The 18447-nt window shown below is 44.3% G+C and overlaps 1 protein-coding gene across 1 annotated transcript in view; it reads left to right on the top strand.

The window, feature by feature from the left end:
* Positions 1–18447, top strand: part of LOC148518155 (uncharacterized) — a 798612-nt gene that overhangs the window by 614707 nt on the left and 165458 nt on the right. The window contains exons 5-6 of the mRNA XM_088477479.1: positions 13078–13152; positions 15364–15447. Coding sequence (XP_088333605.1) covers positions 13078–13152; positions 15364–15447 — 159 coding nt within the window. The remainder of the gene's footprint in view (positions 1–13077; positions 13153–15363; positions 15448–18447) is intronic.

The raw sequence follows: 18447 nt of genomic DNA on the forward strand, positions 1-18447 counted from the left end.
CTGCGGCCCGGGTACAACATGACACCCTGCCCCCCGGCCCAGCCCGCCTCCCAAGTCTGTCTCTTATGCTAACATATGAGATTCCATGGGGGGGACCCTTCAGGTTTGACTTCATCACTATACTCAATTAGATTTTAGTGAGCACAGTGGCCTTCATTCAGAGGCGCTCGCAAGAAGCGAAATATATTGGAAATGTATTGGGCATTCCTGGTAGGTGACGGGGAGGAGGGTATTTAGCTGCACGAAGATGGTCTGTCTTAATGGTGTGTCGCTGGCCTGCCACATAACTGGTTACGAACTCGAACACTTACAATAATCTCATTGGAGGCCATACTCTGACAGAAATTCTGCACCTAGGGGTGAATTTACTAAAGTGTGTTTTTTTAGAAGAGGAGTTGTTGCCCATAGCAACCAATCAGATTCTAGCTATTATCTTCTAGAACAGTGGTGTCAAACTCGGGCCCTTCAACTGCAGTGGAACTACACATCCCAGAATCCACTGCCTGAGGTTTGCTATTAGGGCATGCTAAAACTGTGGCAAGGCATGCTGGGATATGTAGTCCCACAGCAGCTGGAGGGCCTGAGTTTGACACCACTGTTCTAGAAGGTGCTAGGTAAATGATAAGTTGAATCTGATTGGTTGCTATGGGCAACATCTCCACTTCTAATAACCTGGACGTAACTAAAAAATACCCCCTAGCATAGGTCTGGTGCAAGTTTCGATGGTGCGACTGATAACTGCGTCCTTGCACATTCAGATGCTCCAGTGAAGAGCTTATACTAGTACATGATTATATAATATAATGACAGGATTTTCATACCTAGAAAATAATCCATTTATTTTTTTAAACTTTACACCTCTCCAGTAAATTAAACTGCAGTTTACTTTGAAATGCATAGTTAAATGGCAGGCAGAAGATTTAAATGAAGGCGTCTTTCTTCAGAGCACAGGGTAAATAGGTTACATTTGTCTTCTGTCACCTAAAGAAATTCTTGCTCAGAGAACCTGATAGTTATTAAATGTACCCAGAGCACTCAACAGTCTATTGAATTACCTTTAGCATTATTTGTATGCAAGGACATTGCTTCGAGTGTTATATTTAATTCAACATGTTTTCCTGCGTGGCGTATTTTATAAGCACTTATGTCACATTATGTAATAAATGAGTGTTGCATTAATTTATTCATTTGCAGCTTCACAATGTGAGAGTATATCAGGTATCAAAACCAATATTATTCCGCTTATATATTGCATACTATACACTCCAGTAAGTATTCCCATTAACAGCAATTGAAAGTTTCACCTGAAATCACAAAATAATTATGTCAGATCTCTTTTGTCTATACGTGGTAGTGGTTGAGTAAGGAAGCTAAAATGTATTAGTAATGAGAAATTCAATCTCTAATAACAAAAAGCCAATGCCATTAATAAAAAGTTTCCTACTTTGTTTCAAACAGTTTTGGTGTTAAGGCCTCGTGGCTTTTCTATATCAAGGACAAAGGGGGGATATTTATACTGCAACAATAAAGTAATTCACTCTAGGGTTACACACAACCTAACGCCAGTGTTATATTGGTAGTTATTATAACACATTGGCCACGTGTCCATTAGCTCCGAGACTGCAGCACAAAAAATATACTCTTCCTTATTATTCCCTACTGTATATCAGAGGTTCTCAAACTCGGTCACTCAGCAGGGTCACAGGTGTATTCATTAAGAGATCCATTGGTTTATTGCTTCTTAACCCTGAACAACCTTCGTAACTTAACTTAACTTAAACTAATAAATAACGAGACAGACACCAAACAGCTTGGCTAAAAGGTCACAGCTTTTTATTAATAATTAATTAATTAACCTAACCAGGGTGGCAAAGAGACGCTGCAAGCTCAGTTCTAGCTTTCATATATCAAACAACTCAGGAGATGACTAAAACGTCCCCCCTCAAGACGCACTTACGATGTGATGGTCTCGCTTCCCCCGTGGGCCAATCCGAAATGCTTACATACAAAAGTGCCTGGGTCCCCTCACACAGAGACGGACAAATTCGCCACGCACATCGAGGCGAAGTGCCCCCACAACGCTTTCTTGCGCCACATAAAGCCACTGAGCTGCAGCATACTCTCGTCTGGCTGCCCCTCCCCTAATTTTTGGAAAGAAAAGTTAATGCACAACAAACAAACAGATAAGGGCAGGATGGTGGGTTTCAGAGATCCTGCAAAAGAGGCTGACCCTATGCAAAAACATCCTTTAAATACTAAACACACCAGCCACACCTCCAAATTCCTATTGGCCCAAACTAACCCCTGGCCAACTGAAACCAACTAAACTACCCGGCAACAAGGCTGTCATAACTACCAATCAGCAAAAAACAGTCTTCTTATTTATTCTTCAGCTTAAACAGCTTTTGCCTGCTATACTCACTCACACATCTTAAAAGATAAACAAGTGGAGCTAATTATTTCACTTGTGATTCTGTGAGGAGACCTGGAAAACATGCACTGTTTGGCGCCCTGAGGACCGAGTTTGAGAACCTGTGCCCTATGCAACTGACATTGTATTCTGATCACGTTCTATGAGGCTACTGTATGTACATAACTGTGTACAATTCCTAACATTTGAGAATTCAGAATCGGAAAATGGGGTGTGGGACTGGCACACTCAGGATGTGGCCTTGGCACATTTGGGGTGTGTCCATGTTATAGAGGGTGTGGTCACATCTGCGATCAATGTTTTTAGCAAAAAAATTTATATTCTATTACCTCTTGCTTGATAAACAAGCAACGGTTTTAGTAAATGCCAATTTTCTGCAAGCTCCACATTCATGGTAATAAGTGCAAAATACTTCAGTATAAAAGTGTTCTACTCTGGTGGGAGATAGTGACTGGTCCACTTCATTGTTTATATAAACACGGTTAGGGATGCATGTGATATGGACAGTGTCATGAATCATGATGTGAGGGGATGAATGGACCTGAGCAGAGAGTCACAGACTGGGATTTTGTAATTGGAAAGAGAAGTGTTCTCCAAGGGCACAGAGTAGTGATGTAAAGCTCCTGACCTACTGATGCACATCACTATTCAAAGACATATTAACACATAGGGGGCCCATGAACAGCACCTCATCTTCTCCATACAGCCCCCAAAACCCCCCCTTCCTTTCATTTGATATTTCTAGAAGATGACATCTGCACAGTGCCAGAGTGTTTACTATTACCTGTACCGACGTCATCTTTCCGAATATGTATCACACTAGCTGTTGCCCACAATGAAATCGCTTCTGCAAAAATTGTTTTTATTTGAGGTGTTGTAGTTGTATTGCTTTGCATAGGGGCCCTGTCGAGGGAGTGGCCCACATGACCAGCAGCGTTATACAGACTGGTGGCAGCAGTGCCTTCACCCACCACTCACACCAATGTCACTGTGTGCCCTGTGCACAGACTGCTATGTAGCCTATCCTATTCACCCACCACTCACACCAATGTCACTGTGTGCCCTGTGCACAGACTGCTATGTAGCCTATCCTATTCACCCACCACTCACACCTATGTCACTGTGTGCCCTGTGCACAGATTGCTATGTAGCCTGTTCTATTCACCCACCACTCACACCAATGTCACTGTGTGCCCTGTGCACATACTGCTATGTAGCCTATCCTATTCACCCACCACTCACACCAATGTCACTGTGTACCCTGTGCTCAGACTGCTATCTAGCCTATCCTATTCACCCACCACTCACACCAATGTCACTGTGTACCCTGTGCTCAGACTGCTATGTAGCCTATCCTATTCATCCACCACTCACACCAATGTCACTGTGTATCCTGTGCTCAGACTGCTATGTAGCCTATCCTATTCACGCATCACTCACACCAATGTCACTGTGTGCCCTGTGCACAGATTGCTATGTAGCCTATCCTATTCACCCACCACTCACACCAATGTCACTGTGTGCCCTGTGCACAGACTGCTATGTAACCTATCCTATTCACCCACCACTCACACCAATGTCACTGTGTGCCCTGTGCACAGACTGCTATGTAGCCTATCCTATTCACTCACCACTCACACCAATGTCACTGTGTACCCTGTGCACAAACTGCTATGTAGCCTATCCTATTCACCCACCACTCACACCAATGTCACTGTGTGCCCTGTGCACAGACTGCTATGTAGCTTATCCTATTCACCCACCACTCACACCAATGTCACTGTGTGCCCTGTGCACAGACTGCTATGTAGCCTATCCTATTCACCCACCACTCACACCAATGTCACTGTGTACCCTGTGCTCAGACTGCTATCTAGCCTATCCTATTCACCCACCACTCACACCAATGTCACTGTGTACCCTGTGCTCAGACTGCTATGTAGCCTATCCTATTCATCCACCACTCACACCAATGTCACTGTGTACCCTGTGCTCAGACTGCTATGTAGCCTATCCTATTCACGCATCACTCACACCAATGTCACTGTGTGCCCTGTGCACAGATTGCTATGTAGCCTATCCTATTCACCCACCACTCACACCAATGTCACTGTGTGCCCTGTGCACAGACTGCTATGTAACCTATCCTATTCACCCACCACTCACACCAATGTCACTGTGTGCCCTGTGCACAGACTGCTATGTAGCCTATCCTATTCACTCACCACTCACACCAATGTCACTGTGTACCCTGTGCACAAACTGCTATGTAGCCTATCCTATTCACCCACCACTCACACCAATGTCACTGTGTGCCCTGTGCACAGACTGCTATGTAGCTTATCCTATTCACCCACCACTCACACCAATGTCACTGTGTGCCCTGTGCACAGACTGCTATGTAGCCTATCCTATTCACTCACCACTCACACCAATGTCACTGTGTACCCTGTGCACAAACTGCTATGTAGCCTATCCTATTCACCCACCACTCACACCAATGTCACTGTGTGCCCTGTGCACAGACTGCTATGTAGCCTATCCTATTCACTCACCACTCACACCAATGTCACTGTGTACCCTGTGCACATACTGCTATGTAGCCCAGAGCTGTAACTAGACTTTTTGGTGCCCTGTGCCAGAAAGAGCATTGGCGCCCCCCTCATTTTTCAAAGGGACATAATGCACCCAAAAAAGGGCCATGGATTCATGGGGAAGGGCCAGGGAAGAGATAGGGGAAGCCAGGAGATGCTGGGGATGAAATAAGAGGAAGCTACAAGCAAGAATGATAATAAACAGAAATTTAACAGGCCCAAACAGCGCCCCCTGTCCTGTGGTTCCCTGTGCGATGGCACCGGCCGCACTACCCTAGCTATGGGCCCTATTCACCTACCACTCACACCAATGTCACTGTGTGCCCTGTGTACAGACTGCTATGTAGCCTATCCTATTCAAGTGACCGCGGGCCCAAAGCATCTCTCCCCCCTCCCTTTACCGGCAGCGCGCTTGGTGCCACACCTATCATTTGCATTGATGATATCAATACATTTAGTTTTTGTTATTGCTCATATTTAACTTGATGGATCGAGATGAAACTAAGTGCAGGTTATTTCTAGGAGTTTTCACTACAAAGATGCAGTTTTCATGAAAATTGGTTCAGTAGTTTTTGCGCCAACTTGGAACAAACAGACACACAACGGTCTTATAATATTAGTATAGATGAAAGATGGTGTTGTCAACAAAGAGTAGAGGTAAGGGAGCCCACTGCGGTATTATCGTTCTAGGTGCAACCTGCGCCTTATTTAAATTAGGGGTGTGCACTGGCCACTTTTCGTGTTTTGTGTTTTGGTTTTGGATCTGGATCTTTCTTCGTGTTTTGGATCTGGATTGGTTTTGCCAAAACCACCCTTCCGTGTTTTGGGTTCTGGGTTTTGTGTTTTGGATCTGTATTTTTTTGAAAAAAAGCATAAAAACAGCTAAAATCACAGAATTTGTAGGTTTTTCTGCTCCTATGCTATTATTAACCTCAATAACCTTAATTTCCACTCATTTCCAGTCTATTCTGAACACCTCACACCTCACAATAGTGTTTTTATGTCCAAAAGGTTGCACCGAGGTAGCTGGATGACTATGCTAAGCGACACGAGTGGGCGGCACAAACACGTGGCCCATCTAGGAGTGACACTGCAGTGGCAGACAGGATGGCAGTTTGAAAAACTAGGCCCCAAACTGTACATAATGCAAAGAAAAAAAAGAGGTGCAAGATGGAATTGTCCTTGGGCCCTCCCACCCACCCTTATGTTGTATAAACAGGACATGCACACTTTAACAAACCAATCATTTCAGCGCCAGGGTCTGCCACACAACTGTGGCTGAAATGATTGGTTCGTTTGGGCCCCCACAAAACAAGCTGGCAATTAATCTGTCCCTGCAAAAACTGGCTCTACGGAGGCAAGATGTCATCCTCATCCTCCTCATCCACCGATTCCTCACCCTCTTCAGTGTGTACATCCTCATCCTCACAGAGTATTAATTCGTCCCCGCTGGAATCCACAACCACAGGTCCCTCTGTACGTTCTGGAGGCTGGTCTCCCTGGAAGAGTTGATAATTCATTTTATGAACATCATCTTCTCCACATTTTGTGGAAGCAACCTCCTACGCCTTTCGCTGACAAGGTTCCCGGCTGCACTAAACACTCTTTCGGAGTACACACTGGAGGGGGGCAACTCAGGTAAAATAGAGCCAGTTTGTACAGGGACCTCCAAATTGCTTCTTTTTCCTGCCAGTACAGGTACGGACTGTCTGACATGCCTACTTGGATGCTGTCACCGATGTAATCCTTTAACAGACAGACGCACGCTTGTCGCTGCTGCTTTGAGGATGCAAGTGCGTCTACAGCCCACACAATTCACAAAGACAGAAAAAAAAAGAAGAATATTTTTATTGTTTGTGTAGCACACTTTGAGGGTGTCACCACCCTTTAACAGACAGACGCACGCTTGTCGCTGCTGCTTTGAGGATGCAAGTGCGGCTACAGCCCACACAATTCACAAAGACAGAAAAAAGAAGAATATTTTTATTGTTTGTGTAGCACACTTTGAGAGTGTCACCACCCGTTAACAGACAGACGCACGCTTGTCGCTGCTGCTTTGAGGATGCAAGTGCGGCTACATCGCACACATGTCACAAACTCATTAAAAAAATAGTTTTTTATTTTTTGGAGCACTTTGAGAGTTACACCACCCTTTAACAGACAGACGCACGCTTGTCGCTGCTGCTTTGAGGACAGTATCATATGCAGTGACAGTAGACTTGTCAGAAATTGTTGGCACGTCCTTCAGTCCGGACCAGATGTCCAAACCAGCCCTTGACTTATGACACAGGCGCACGCTTGGCGCTGCTACTATGTTGATGCACGTGCGGCTACATCGCACACAAGTCACAAACACATTAAAAAAATAGTTTTTTATTTTTTGGAGCACTTTGAGAGTTACACCACCCTTTAACAGACAGACGCACGCTTGTCGCTGCTGCTTTGAGGATGCAAGTGCGGCTACAGCCCACACAATTCACAAAGACAGAAAAAAAAAGAACAATATTTTTATTGTTTGTGTAGCACACTTTGAGGGTGTCATCACCCTTTAACAGACAGACGCACGCTTGTCGCTGCTGCTTTAAGGATGCAGGTGCGGCTACAGCCCACACATTTCACAAAGACAGAAAAAAAAAGAACAATATTTTTATTGTTTGTGTAGCACACTTTGAGGGTGTCACCACCCTTTAACAGACAGATGCACGCTTGTCGCTGCTGCTTTAAGGATGCAGGTGCGGCTACAGCCCACATATTTCACAAAGACAGAAAAAAAAGAAGAATATTTTTATTGTTTGTGTAGCACACTTTGAGGGTGTCACCACCCTTTAACAGACAGACGCACGCTTGTCGCTGCTGCTTTAAGGATGCAGGTGCGGCTACAGCCCACACATTTCACAAAGACCGAAAAAAAAGAACAATATTTTTATTGTTTGTGTAGCACACTTTGAGGGTGTCACCACCCTTTAACAGACAGACGCATGCTTGTCGCTGCTGCTTTGAGGATGCAGGTGGAATCTAGACGGGATTTGGAACCAGGGACACACTACCTCCATCAATTGTCTAAATCCCACTGCACTAATGGCAGATACCGGACGCACGTCTAACACCAACATAGCAGTCAAGGCCTCAGTTATACATTTTGCTTCAGGATGACTGCTGTCGTACTTCATCCTCATCGCTAGGGACTGTTGGAGGGTCAATTGTTTAGTAAAAGTAGTGATGTTCCTACTTCCTCTCTGAGATGATGAACAGCTCCCAGCAGCAGCAACAGCACTAGGAGGAAGTGGTTCTTGACCTTTCCCTATTTTATTTTTATCGGAGAAAATTTGGTCCTCCATTTATGTTATATTGATATATACGTGCGGCTAAAGCGCACACAAACACAGAAAATATTTTTTTATTTTTGCTGGAGAGTAGTGCACTTTGTGGGTTACACCACCCTTTAAGAAATGAGCCAGCCGGCTCTTTACTTATGGGACATAGGCGCACGCTTGGCGCTGCTCCTTTGTTGATGCACGTGCAGCTACAGTGCACACAAGTCACAAACACAGAAAATATTTTTTTTTTTGGTTTGGACTGGAGTGTACTTTGGGGGTTACAGCACCCTTTAACGGTCAAGCCAGCCGGCCCTTTACTTATGACACAGGCGCACGCTTGGCACTACTTTGTTGATGCACGTGCGGCTACTGCGCACACAATTCACAAACACAGAAAAAATATTTTGTTATTTGGTTTGGAGTGTACTTTGGGGGTTACAGCACCCTTTAACGGTCAAGCCAGCCGGCCCTTTACTTATGACACAGGCGCACGCTTGGCACTACTTTGTTGATGCACGTGCGGCTACTGCGCACACAATTCACAAACACAGAAAATATATATTTTTTTGGTTTGGAGTGTACTTTGGGGGTTACAGCACCCTTTAACGGTCAAGCCAGCCGGCCCTTTACTTATGACACAGGCGCACGCTTGGCACTACTTTGTTGATGCACGTGCGGCTACTGCGCACACAATTCACAAACACAGAAAATATTTTTTTTTTGGTTTGGACTGGAGTGTACTTTGGGGGTTACAGCACCCTTTAACGGTCAAGCCAGCCGGCCCTTTACTTATGACACAGGCGCACGCTTGGCACTACTTTGTTGATGCACGTGCGGCTACTGCGCACACAATTCACAAACACAGAAAATATAATTTTTTTTGGTTTGGAGTGTACTTTGGGGGTTACAGCACCCTTTAACGGTCAAGCCAGCCGGCCCTTTACTTATGACACAGGCGCACGCTTGACACTACTTTGTTGATGCACGTGCGGCTACTGCGCACACAATTCACAAACACAGAAAATAATTATTTTTTTGGTTTGGACTGGAGTGTACTTTGGGGGTTACAGCACCCTTTAACGGTCAAGCCAGCCGGCCCTTTACTTATGACACAGGCACACGCTTGGCACTACTTTGTTGATGCACGTGCGGCTACTGCGCACACAATTCACAAACACAGAAAATATATATTTTTTTGGTTTGGAGTGTACTTTGGGGGTTACAGCACCCTTTAACGGTCAAGCCAGCCGGCCCTTTACTTATGACACAGGCGCACGCTTGGCACTACTTTGTTGATGCACGTGCGGCTACTGCGCACACAATTCACAAACACAGAAAATATTTTTTTTTTGGTTTGGACTGGAGTGTACTTTGGGGGTTACAGCACCCTTTAACGGTCAAGCCAGCCGGCCCTTTACTTATGACACAGGCGCACGCTTGGCACTACTTTGTTGATGCACGTGCGGCTACTGCGCACACAATTCACAAACACAGAAAATATAATTTTTTTTGGTTTGGAGTGTACTTTGGGGGTTACAGCACCCTTTAACGGTCAAGCCAGCCGGCCCTTTACTTATGACACAGGCGCACGCTTGACACTACTTTGTTGATGCACGTGCGGCTACTGCGCACACAATTCACAAACACAGAAAATAATTATTTTTTTGGTTTGGACTGGAGTGTACTTTGGGGGTTACAGCACCCTTTAACGGTCAAGCCAGCCGGCCCTTTACTTATGACACAGGCGCACGCTTGGCACTACTTTGTTGATGCACGTGCGGCTACTGCGCACACAATTCACAAACACAGAAAATAATTTTTTTATGGTTTGGACTGGAGTGTACTTTGGGGGTTACAGCACCCTTTAACGGTCAAGCCAGCCGGCCCTTTACTTATGACACAGGCGCACGCTTGGCACTACTTTGTTGATGCACGTGCAGCTACTGCGCACACAATTCACAAACACAGAAAATATTTTTTTGGGGGGTTTGGACTGGAGTGTACTTTGGGGGTTACAGCACCCTTTAACGGTCAAGCCAGCCGGCCCTTTACTTATGACACAGGCGCACGCTTGGCACTACTTTGTTGATGCACGTGCGGCTACTGCGCACACAATTCACAAACACAGAAAATATTTTTTTTTTTGGTTTGGACTGGAGTGTACTTTGGGGGTTACAGCACCCTTTAACGGTCAAGCCAGCCGGCCCTTTACTTATGACACAGGCGCACGCTTGGCACTACTTTGTTGATGCACGTGCGGCTACTGCGCACACAATTCACAAACACAGAAAATAATTTTTTTATGGTTTGGACTGGAGTGTACTTTGGGGGTTACAGCACCCTTTAACGGTCAAGCCAGCCGGCCCTTTACTTATGACACAGGCGCACGCTTGGCACTACTTTGTTGATGCACGTGCAGCTACTGCGCACACAATTCACAAACACAGAAAATATTTTTTTGGGGGGTTTGGACTGGAGTGTACTTTGGGGGTTACAGCACCCTTTAACGGTCAAGCCAGCCGGCCCTTTACTTATGACACAGGCGCACGCTTGGCACTACTTTGTTGATGCACGTGCGGCTACTGCGCACACAATTCACAAACACAGAAAATATAATTTTTTTTGGTTTGGAGTGTACTTTGGGGGTTACAGCACCCTTTAACGGTCAAGCCAGCCGGCCCTTTACTTATGACACAGGCGCACGCTTGACACTACTTTGTTGATGCACGTGCGGCTACTGCGCACACAATTCACAAACACAGAAAATAATTATTTTTTTGGTTTGGACTGGAGTGTACTTTGGGGGTTACAGCACCCTTTAACGGTCAAGCCAGCCGGCCCTTTACTTATGACACAGGCGCACGCTTGGCACTACTTTGTTGATGCACGTGCGGCTACTGTGCACACAATTCACAAACACAGAAAATAATTATTTTTTTGGTTTGGACTGGAGTGTACTTTGGGGGTTACAGCACCCTTTAACGGTCAAGCCAGCCGGCCCTTTACTTATGACACAGGCGCACGCTTGGCACTACTTTGTTGATGCACGTGCGGCTACTGCGCACACAATTCACAAACACAGAAAATAATTTTTTTATGGTTTGGACTGGAGTGTACTTTGGGGGTTACAGCACCCTTTAACGGTCAAGCCAGCCGGCCCTTTACTTATGACACAGGCGCACGCTTGGCACTACTTTGTTGATGCACGTGCGGCTACTGTGCACACAATTCACAAACACAGAAAATAATTATTTTTTTGGTTTGGACTGGAGTGTACTTTGGGGGTTACAGCACCCTTTAACGGTCAAGCCAGCCGGCCCTTTACTTATGACACAGGCGCACGCTTGGCACTACTTTGTTGATGCACGTGCGGCTACTGCGCACACAATTCACAAACACAGAAAATAATTTTTTTTTTGGTTTTGACTGGAGTGTACTTTGGGGGTTACAGCACCCTTTAACGTTCAAGCCAGCCGGCCCTTTACTTATGACACAGACGCACGCTTGGCACTACTTTGTTGATGCACGTGCGGCTACTGCGCACACAATTCACAAACACAGAAAATAATTTTTTTTTTGGTTTGGACTGGAGTGTACTTTGGGGGTTACTGCACCCTTTAACGGTCAAGCCAGCCGGCCCTTTACTTATGACACAGGCGCACGCTTGGCACTACTTTGTTGATGCACGTGCGGCTACTGCGCACACAATTCACAAACACACAAAAAATATAATTTTTTTAGCTCTTGGGGGGAGCACCCCTGATGGACAGAGCACCCCCTGGACAACACTACAGCACCCCTTTAGGACTGGGACACTGCACAGGACTTTGGAGTGGACACAGCCCCTATGGAGAACTGACTGCACAACACAGTCCAGCCAGCCCCTATGGACTTTGAAGTAGTGGACACAGCCCCTATTAACAACAGCAGCACAGCACAACACAGCCAGCCCCTATGGACTTTGAAGTAGTGGACAACAGCAGCGCAGCACAGCACAGCACAACACTACTCTGCACTACACTACACTACACAGCCCAGCCAGCCCTAACTCCCACCCTCCCTCTTCATTGTCCACAGCCGAGTGAGAAAATGGCGCCGACGCGGGTACCTTATATAGGTTCCAAAACCCGCGAGACTCGGAAGGCTGGATGATGACGTTTTGCCTCGATTTCAGATCCGAGTCAGGCGGGAAAAGTCGAGCCTGACTCGGATCGGCCTCGGATCGGGGGGGCTCTGGGGGGTTCGGATTTCAGAAATACGAACCCGCTCACCCCTAATTTAAATACGCCAGTCTCGCTATTTTATTCATCCAACACGCTAGGTATAATTGTCAAAATAATTAATGGTTTGGTGTGAATTCAGTTTAATTGGCAGCTACTTAGAACTTGCAGGGATGGTCTAAACTGCTAAATACAGTATATGTCCCTGGAAGTTTCGCCTCTGCTGCAATTTTCTTTTGCTATATGTTGAAGACAATGTTTAGATTCATCTGTATGAGACATATGTTAAAAGTTATTGTAAGTGTTTGAAAACAAATACAGCTGTTTAATGATCATGTCCTCTGGCCCGGTAACGGGTAGTGTGGGTGAATTGAACTGAATTAATTTTAAGTGTCAAGGATGTTCAAGCCCATTAATGTGTTGCTGGATATTAACTTAAAATGTTACCATCTGCAAATGTCTGTTTTCTGGTCATGGATTTATCACTTTGCTTCTTTTTCATGATGAAAACAAAGATGGCGGTGACGAAGATGAGAAGGACGATAAGGATGATAAAAATGAAGACAATAAGACGATTAGTGAGGATACCAGTAAGTATATGTTGTTTATTTTGTTTAGGTTTTAGCTTGCTCACTCATGCATGTGCATGTACCTGGTCTATAATTTATATCAAGACATTGTGATGTTGATATAGCACTTAATAAATACTGTAATTGCTAATATTAATTTTGTAGGCACTAAAAGGACAGACATTCCCATTTTATGACAGGCACAAAATATTATCTGCATTAAGCCTAGTAATGGAACCTAGACAAGGGGACATAAAATAAATGAATTACAAGTTCCTTGGTATCCTGCACGTATCCCTTCGTTTTAAAATAGGGACTCTTCTCTTTAAAGTTATTTTCATAAATTTTAATTAGAGATGTGCGGTTCGGTTCTCCAGAAATCTGAATCCACCCGAATTTCGTAAATCTGGACAGATCCGAGTCGCGGATCTAATCTCCTGGGTAGATCCGGATAAATCTGAGTCGCTGTTCTGATCTTCCAGTGGTTCGTAATTTGGATTTTAAATTTGAATTTCGGGTTTTGGATTGCAAAAATGACATGATATCAGCTGTTTTTAAAAACTTTTTATATGCAGTATATAAAATGTAACACGGGGTATCGAAATGAGGACTCCAGACAGGCAGGTACTCGGTGAAGCATACGTGAGCATAGGCCTGGATACACACAAGCACATAACAGAAAATAAGCAAATAAACCTTCCAGGTCCTGACACCCTAATGCTAACCACCACGCCCGGCCTATCACCTGACCAGCTTGTCCTGCACCAGGAGCAATGAGCAACAGGTGTGTCAGAGTTTTAAACCCTTCCTGTGCTGCAGACTTGCTGCTGGCTCTGGGTGACCTGGAAAACCCAGAATTCTATATTTCCAGTTTGAGCTGTGCAGCCCAGAAAACCTGGAGTTCCAAACGTCTATTGTAGGTGCAGAATGTGCCAGTCTTGTTTTCCTCTCACTTGGAGGGAGCTGATCTCACCAGCATGTGGGCAATTCAGGTGAGAGACAACCAGACAACCCCTCTCACCACAATATGCAGTATCTATTTTTTTTAAAAGTCCAGATCCATAACCAAAACACTTGAGGGTGGTTTTGCAAAACCGAAACCAAAACACGAAGATAAATCCAGATTCAAAACCAAGACCAAAACACTCCCTCTTGAATTCAAGGAGCTGTGAGATGGTCAAAATTACTGGAAATTACTGGAAATTTATGTTATCGATGTTAATAACACTTTAGGAACAAAAACAGGTCCCAGTTACATTAGCAAAAACAGGTCCAAGTTACATGCTATTAGCGGTTTTTATATATTTGTAAAGAAATCCAAAACCGAACCAAAACATTTGAGGGCGTTTTTTAGAACCAAAACACGGGGGTTTGTGCACATCTTTACTGTTAACCTTACACCTAAGTACAAACTTTCTTTCCCAGCATAACCGCTAACCATAAACACAGTCCAATCTATAAATTTATTCTAATGGAGCATACACACGGTCAGATGTGTCAGATGAACGATTGAACAATTTTACCAAAGATTTGAATGATTTCTGACTGCATTAAAATGATTGGAATCATCCAAATCTGACTACAAACACATCAGATGTCCGATATTGTTATCTGACAAGCGGGAACGCGCATCGTTCATCTGACAAACATGTCAGATAGGTTGGGTTTTCCTTCAGATATGAACGATTGAACGATTTTTTAAATCGTTATTGTACAGAGCTGAAGGAAAATGTGACGGTGTGTATACACCATAAGTCCTAATAGCTCAGCTTTTGTCTGTCCAATTTTTAAAAATACAGCAAACCTCACACAATACAATGTTTAAAGCTGGTTTTTACCTTAAAAATGTGAGATACAGTATGTTCTGAAAATGTGTATAGGGCCCAGTAATGTCCTATTTGTGCCTCAGTAATGTCACTAGTTACTTTTGGAGCGCCACTTAAATAAATTAGTAGGCATTGCTTTTCGTAAATTCATAGATTGTCTTACAATGAATATCGGTTCAGCTTGCAAAATGGCTTCCTTCAATGTATACTGCATGTGTGACGGGCATACTTTAAATGAATGCTGTCCTTGTTCACTTTTTGTGTGTAAGATTCTTTGCCTTCTGCCTATAAACACTGTACATTCTTAACTTTTAATCAAATCAACATGGATTCTGTTAAGTGAACAATAGAACAATGAGTTTAATGCAAACATTTAATATATTATTATGCATATTTGTGTACACAGAGGGGCCTGATCAAAATGCACTGTCACCTCCTACAAAGAAATGTAAAGCCAAAAAAACTGATACGCAGGAGGGGTCTACAGATGGTAAGTAATGGGTTTTAGTACTAAAGACACATTGTGTGTTCTAAATCACATTTTGTCTATATCATGCATTTATTTTTGCACTCTAACTAATTCCTCACTGTCCTGCAATCTAGTACAATTCTCCTATTTTTAATTTAGAATATATTTGATAACTTTGCTTTTTTTTTTCTGTTCTTAGACAGTGTGACCAACAAAGTTTATTGAAAACTTGTGACCAAGGTCAAGTTTAAAAAAAAAATTAACACGAAGAGATAATACAGATGTGTCTTCTTACATCTAGCCTCCTTGCACGCTAAACAGCCCTTCTAGTCACGCCATCCCGTGACGTGACTCGGTAGCGCCGAGCGTCTGTTCATGCCGAGTTTTACCTTCAAATGCGTCTTATCTGCTCAGCGATGTGAATAGTTAGCTCAAGTAGCTTCTGCTGATTAAAATGATATGCGGCATGCCTATGTTCTGTGAGTGACTGCGGGGGTGTATCTGCATGCGAAGCGCTACGTTACAGTGCTAACTATTTGCATCGCTGTGCGAATAAGACTTATTTGAAGGTAAAAAGTCGCACGAAAAGACACTCGGTGCTACCGAGTCACACGGAGCTCCCGCATTATGTGCAGCGCACGGAGGATAGATGTCTGTGGACACATCTGTAATTCTTTTTCCTAGCGTCACAGATACTCTAGTCAGCGCATTAGGGGCCTGATTCAGAGATGGATGCGGATCACATAGTACTTTAGCTGTGTCTTTGAGTTAATATGCTAATGCCACAGGAAGCGTCTTGTGTGAATAGATGCATCCTGTTGGCTTCTCTGATCCGCTGCTGCACCCGGGGACACAGCATCGGGTCATCTGTGTGAAAAACAGGTTACTCAGGATGGGCGGGAAATTCACGGACACAGCCACTGGGTTCAGCACACCCAGAAAATGGGACCGTCGTGCCCCCATTTTCTGTTACGCTGCCTGACGCCGCCCCCAAATGCAGCAGCATGTCAATGTTTGGGGCACTGCGAGTGACATCGCAGTATCAGATCTCTGCGGCTTCTGCCCATGAGCAGATCTAAAAACATGGGAGATGTACGTAAACATCAGATTTACATGCATCTCTAAATTAGTCCCTAAGTATTCAAAGCTGGGCATCACTTGTTTTTCCACCGATCGCTCCCCCAGCACTAAGGCCCTCATTCAGAGCCGCTCGCTAGCGGCAGTACGCTCGTTCCGAGCGATGTTTGCACATCTGCGCATGCGTACGGTTTTTAGTACGCATGCGCGAACCAGTCAGTGCGGCCGAAAATCGTTTGTACGCTATATAGCGAGTGCCTGCTATTTTGAGTGACGGAATGAGGCGTATGTGGGTGGTAACAGGGGAAGGTGCTTGAAAACGGGGGAGTGGAATTCGAACGCAGGCGTGCTTAAAGGTCAAAACGGGCGTTTTAAGGGAGTGCATAATTAATACAGCAGCGTCATTGACCACGTCACTTGGTTTTTTTTAACTCAGAACTGCTCGCAAAATAGCGGTTGAAAAAACCAACCACAAGAATAGCGAGCAGTTCATACGCTGTACGATGTACTCGATTAATCTAATAAATAGCGGACATGACGTATGGTGCGAGCGGCCAGGGGGCGTTTTTATCAAATAAACGAACATATGTTTTGCTCGCTCGTTCAGACTTAGAGGTGTGAACAGACTGCAATTTGCGAACGGATCATTTGAATAGCCACCCCTTGTTTTTGAACGAACGACCGCAAATAGCGAACGGCTCTGAATGAGGGCCTATGTCAGTACCTTCAGCTCTCCTCACTGGTCTAGAGCACTGATGTAGACGTACGGTGGGCAGTAGACTGCTTAGCCTGACTACTGTGTTCGTTGCTCCTCACACCGGAACCTCTGAGCCTGAATCAGCGGTGGACACAATGCCGATGGGCGATGGTTTATCTACTGCGCTTACATCTGAGACGCACTGCGCAGGTGCTGCTATGGATTTAAGATGGCCGTCGTAATGTGGATTTGGACACAGAATGCTTGCCATGTAGTGAGCGTTTGTGGGAAGTAACGAGGGGTGGTGAGTCAAACACAGGCATATTACGACCTTGTCGGGGGCGTGGTAAATCCTTGTATGCAGTGCTACTGGCATCTTAGTTCTGGCGCACGTTCTGGGCAACGATAGGTTTGCTCGGAGAATCGATAGTGCGCCCAATGGTGTGTCTATGTGCGCAAGCGGCGGATCTGAGATTCAGCCGATTAGCATCTCTGTACAAATCTTGTCAGCTGTGACATTAGCATATCTTCTCTATTCCGCTGCTTACAAAGACGCAGCTGCCAATGGGATTTGCGTTTACCTCCGAATCATGCGCTCTGTACGGTGAAAATGGCTTTGAGGAATATTTTTTTTTAAATTAATTTCCTATGAGCCATTGTTTATTAAACAACACAAAAATGTTCTCACCCCTTAGGACTTTAAATGTTAAGCCTTTCATTCCAACAGATAAAATAGAGTATACTGTATACAAGAGTCAGATCTTATAGAAGCTTAGCCCGATCACCTTAACATAGTTGATAGTCAGAAGTAGCACTGGATGACATTAAGTAAAATATATCTGGGTTGTTTCAGCCAGCAATATGAGCCAAAAACCTTTTACTGAAACTGGCGGAATATATTTGTTATAAATGATTGCATGATTAAACAAAAAGCTGAAGATAAATTAGTTACCTCCTCCTTGCTCAACATTTTCTACATTCTATTATGCATCATTATAATTGCCTTACTTTCTGTATTATTAAAATACATATTTTCCTCCTTTAAAGTTATTACGGAACATGGTGCATGCTGTGACCTTTCCAAAGTTTACAGAACAATTACGCAACTATTTTTCTTTCTTGCATCAATTAGATGCTTATTTTTACTTATGATTCTTGAGAGAGCTAACATTAAACAATGTATCATTATATACACCTATACAATTTAAGATGTGTAGAATAAATGTAATATAGCAAAGGAAATGAAC

The sequence above is a fragment of the Taudactylus pleione genome, unplaced genomic scaffold (genome assembly GCF_031769625.1).
Source record: "Taudactylus pleione unplaced genomic scaffold, aTauple2 ptg000201l, whole genome shotgun sequence".
Taxonomy (NCBI): domain Eukaryota; kingdom Metazoa; phylum Chordata; class Amphibia; order Anura; family Myobatrachidae; genus Taudactylus; species Taudactylus pleione.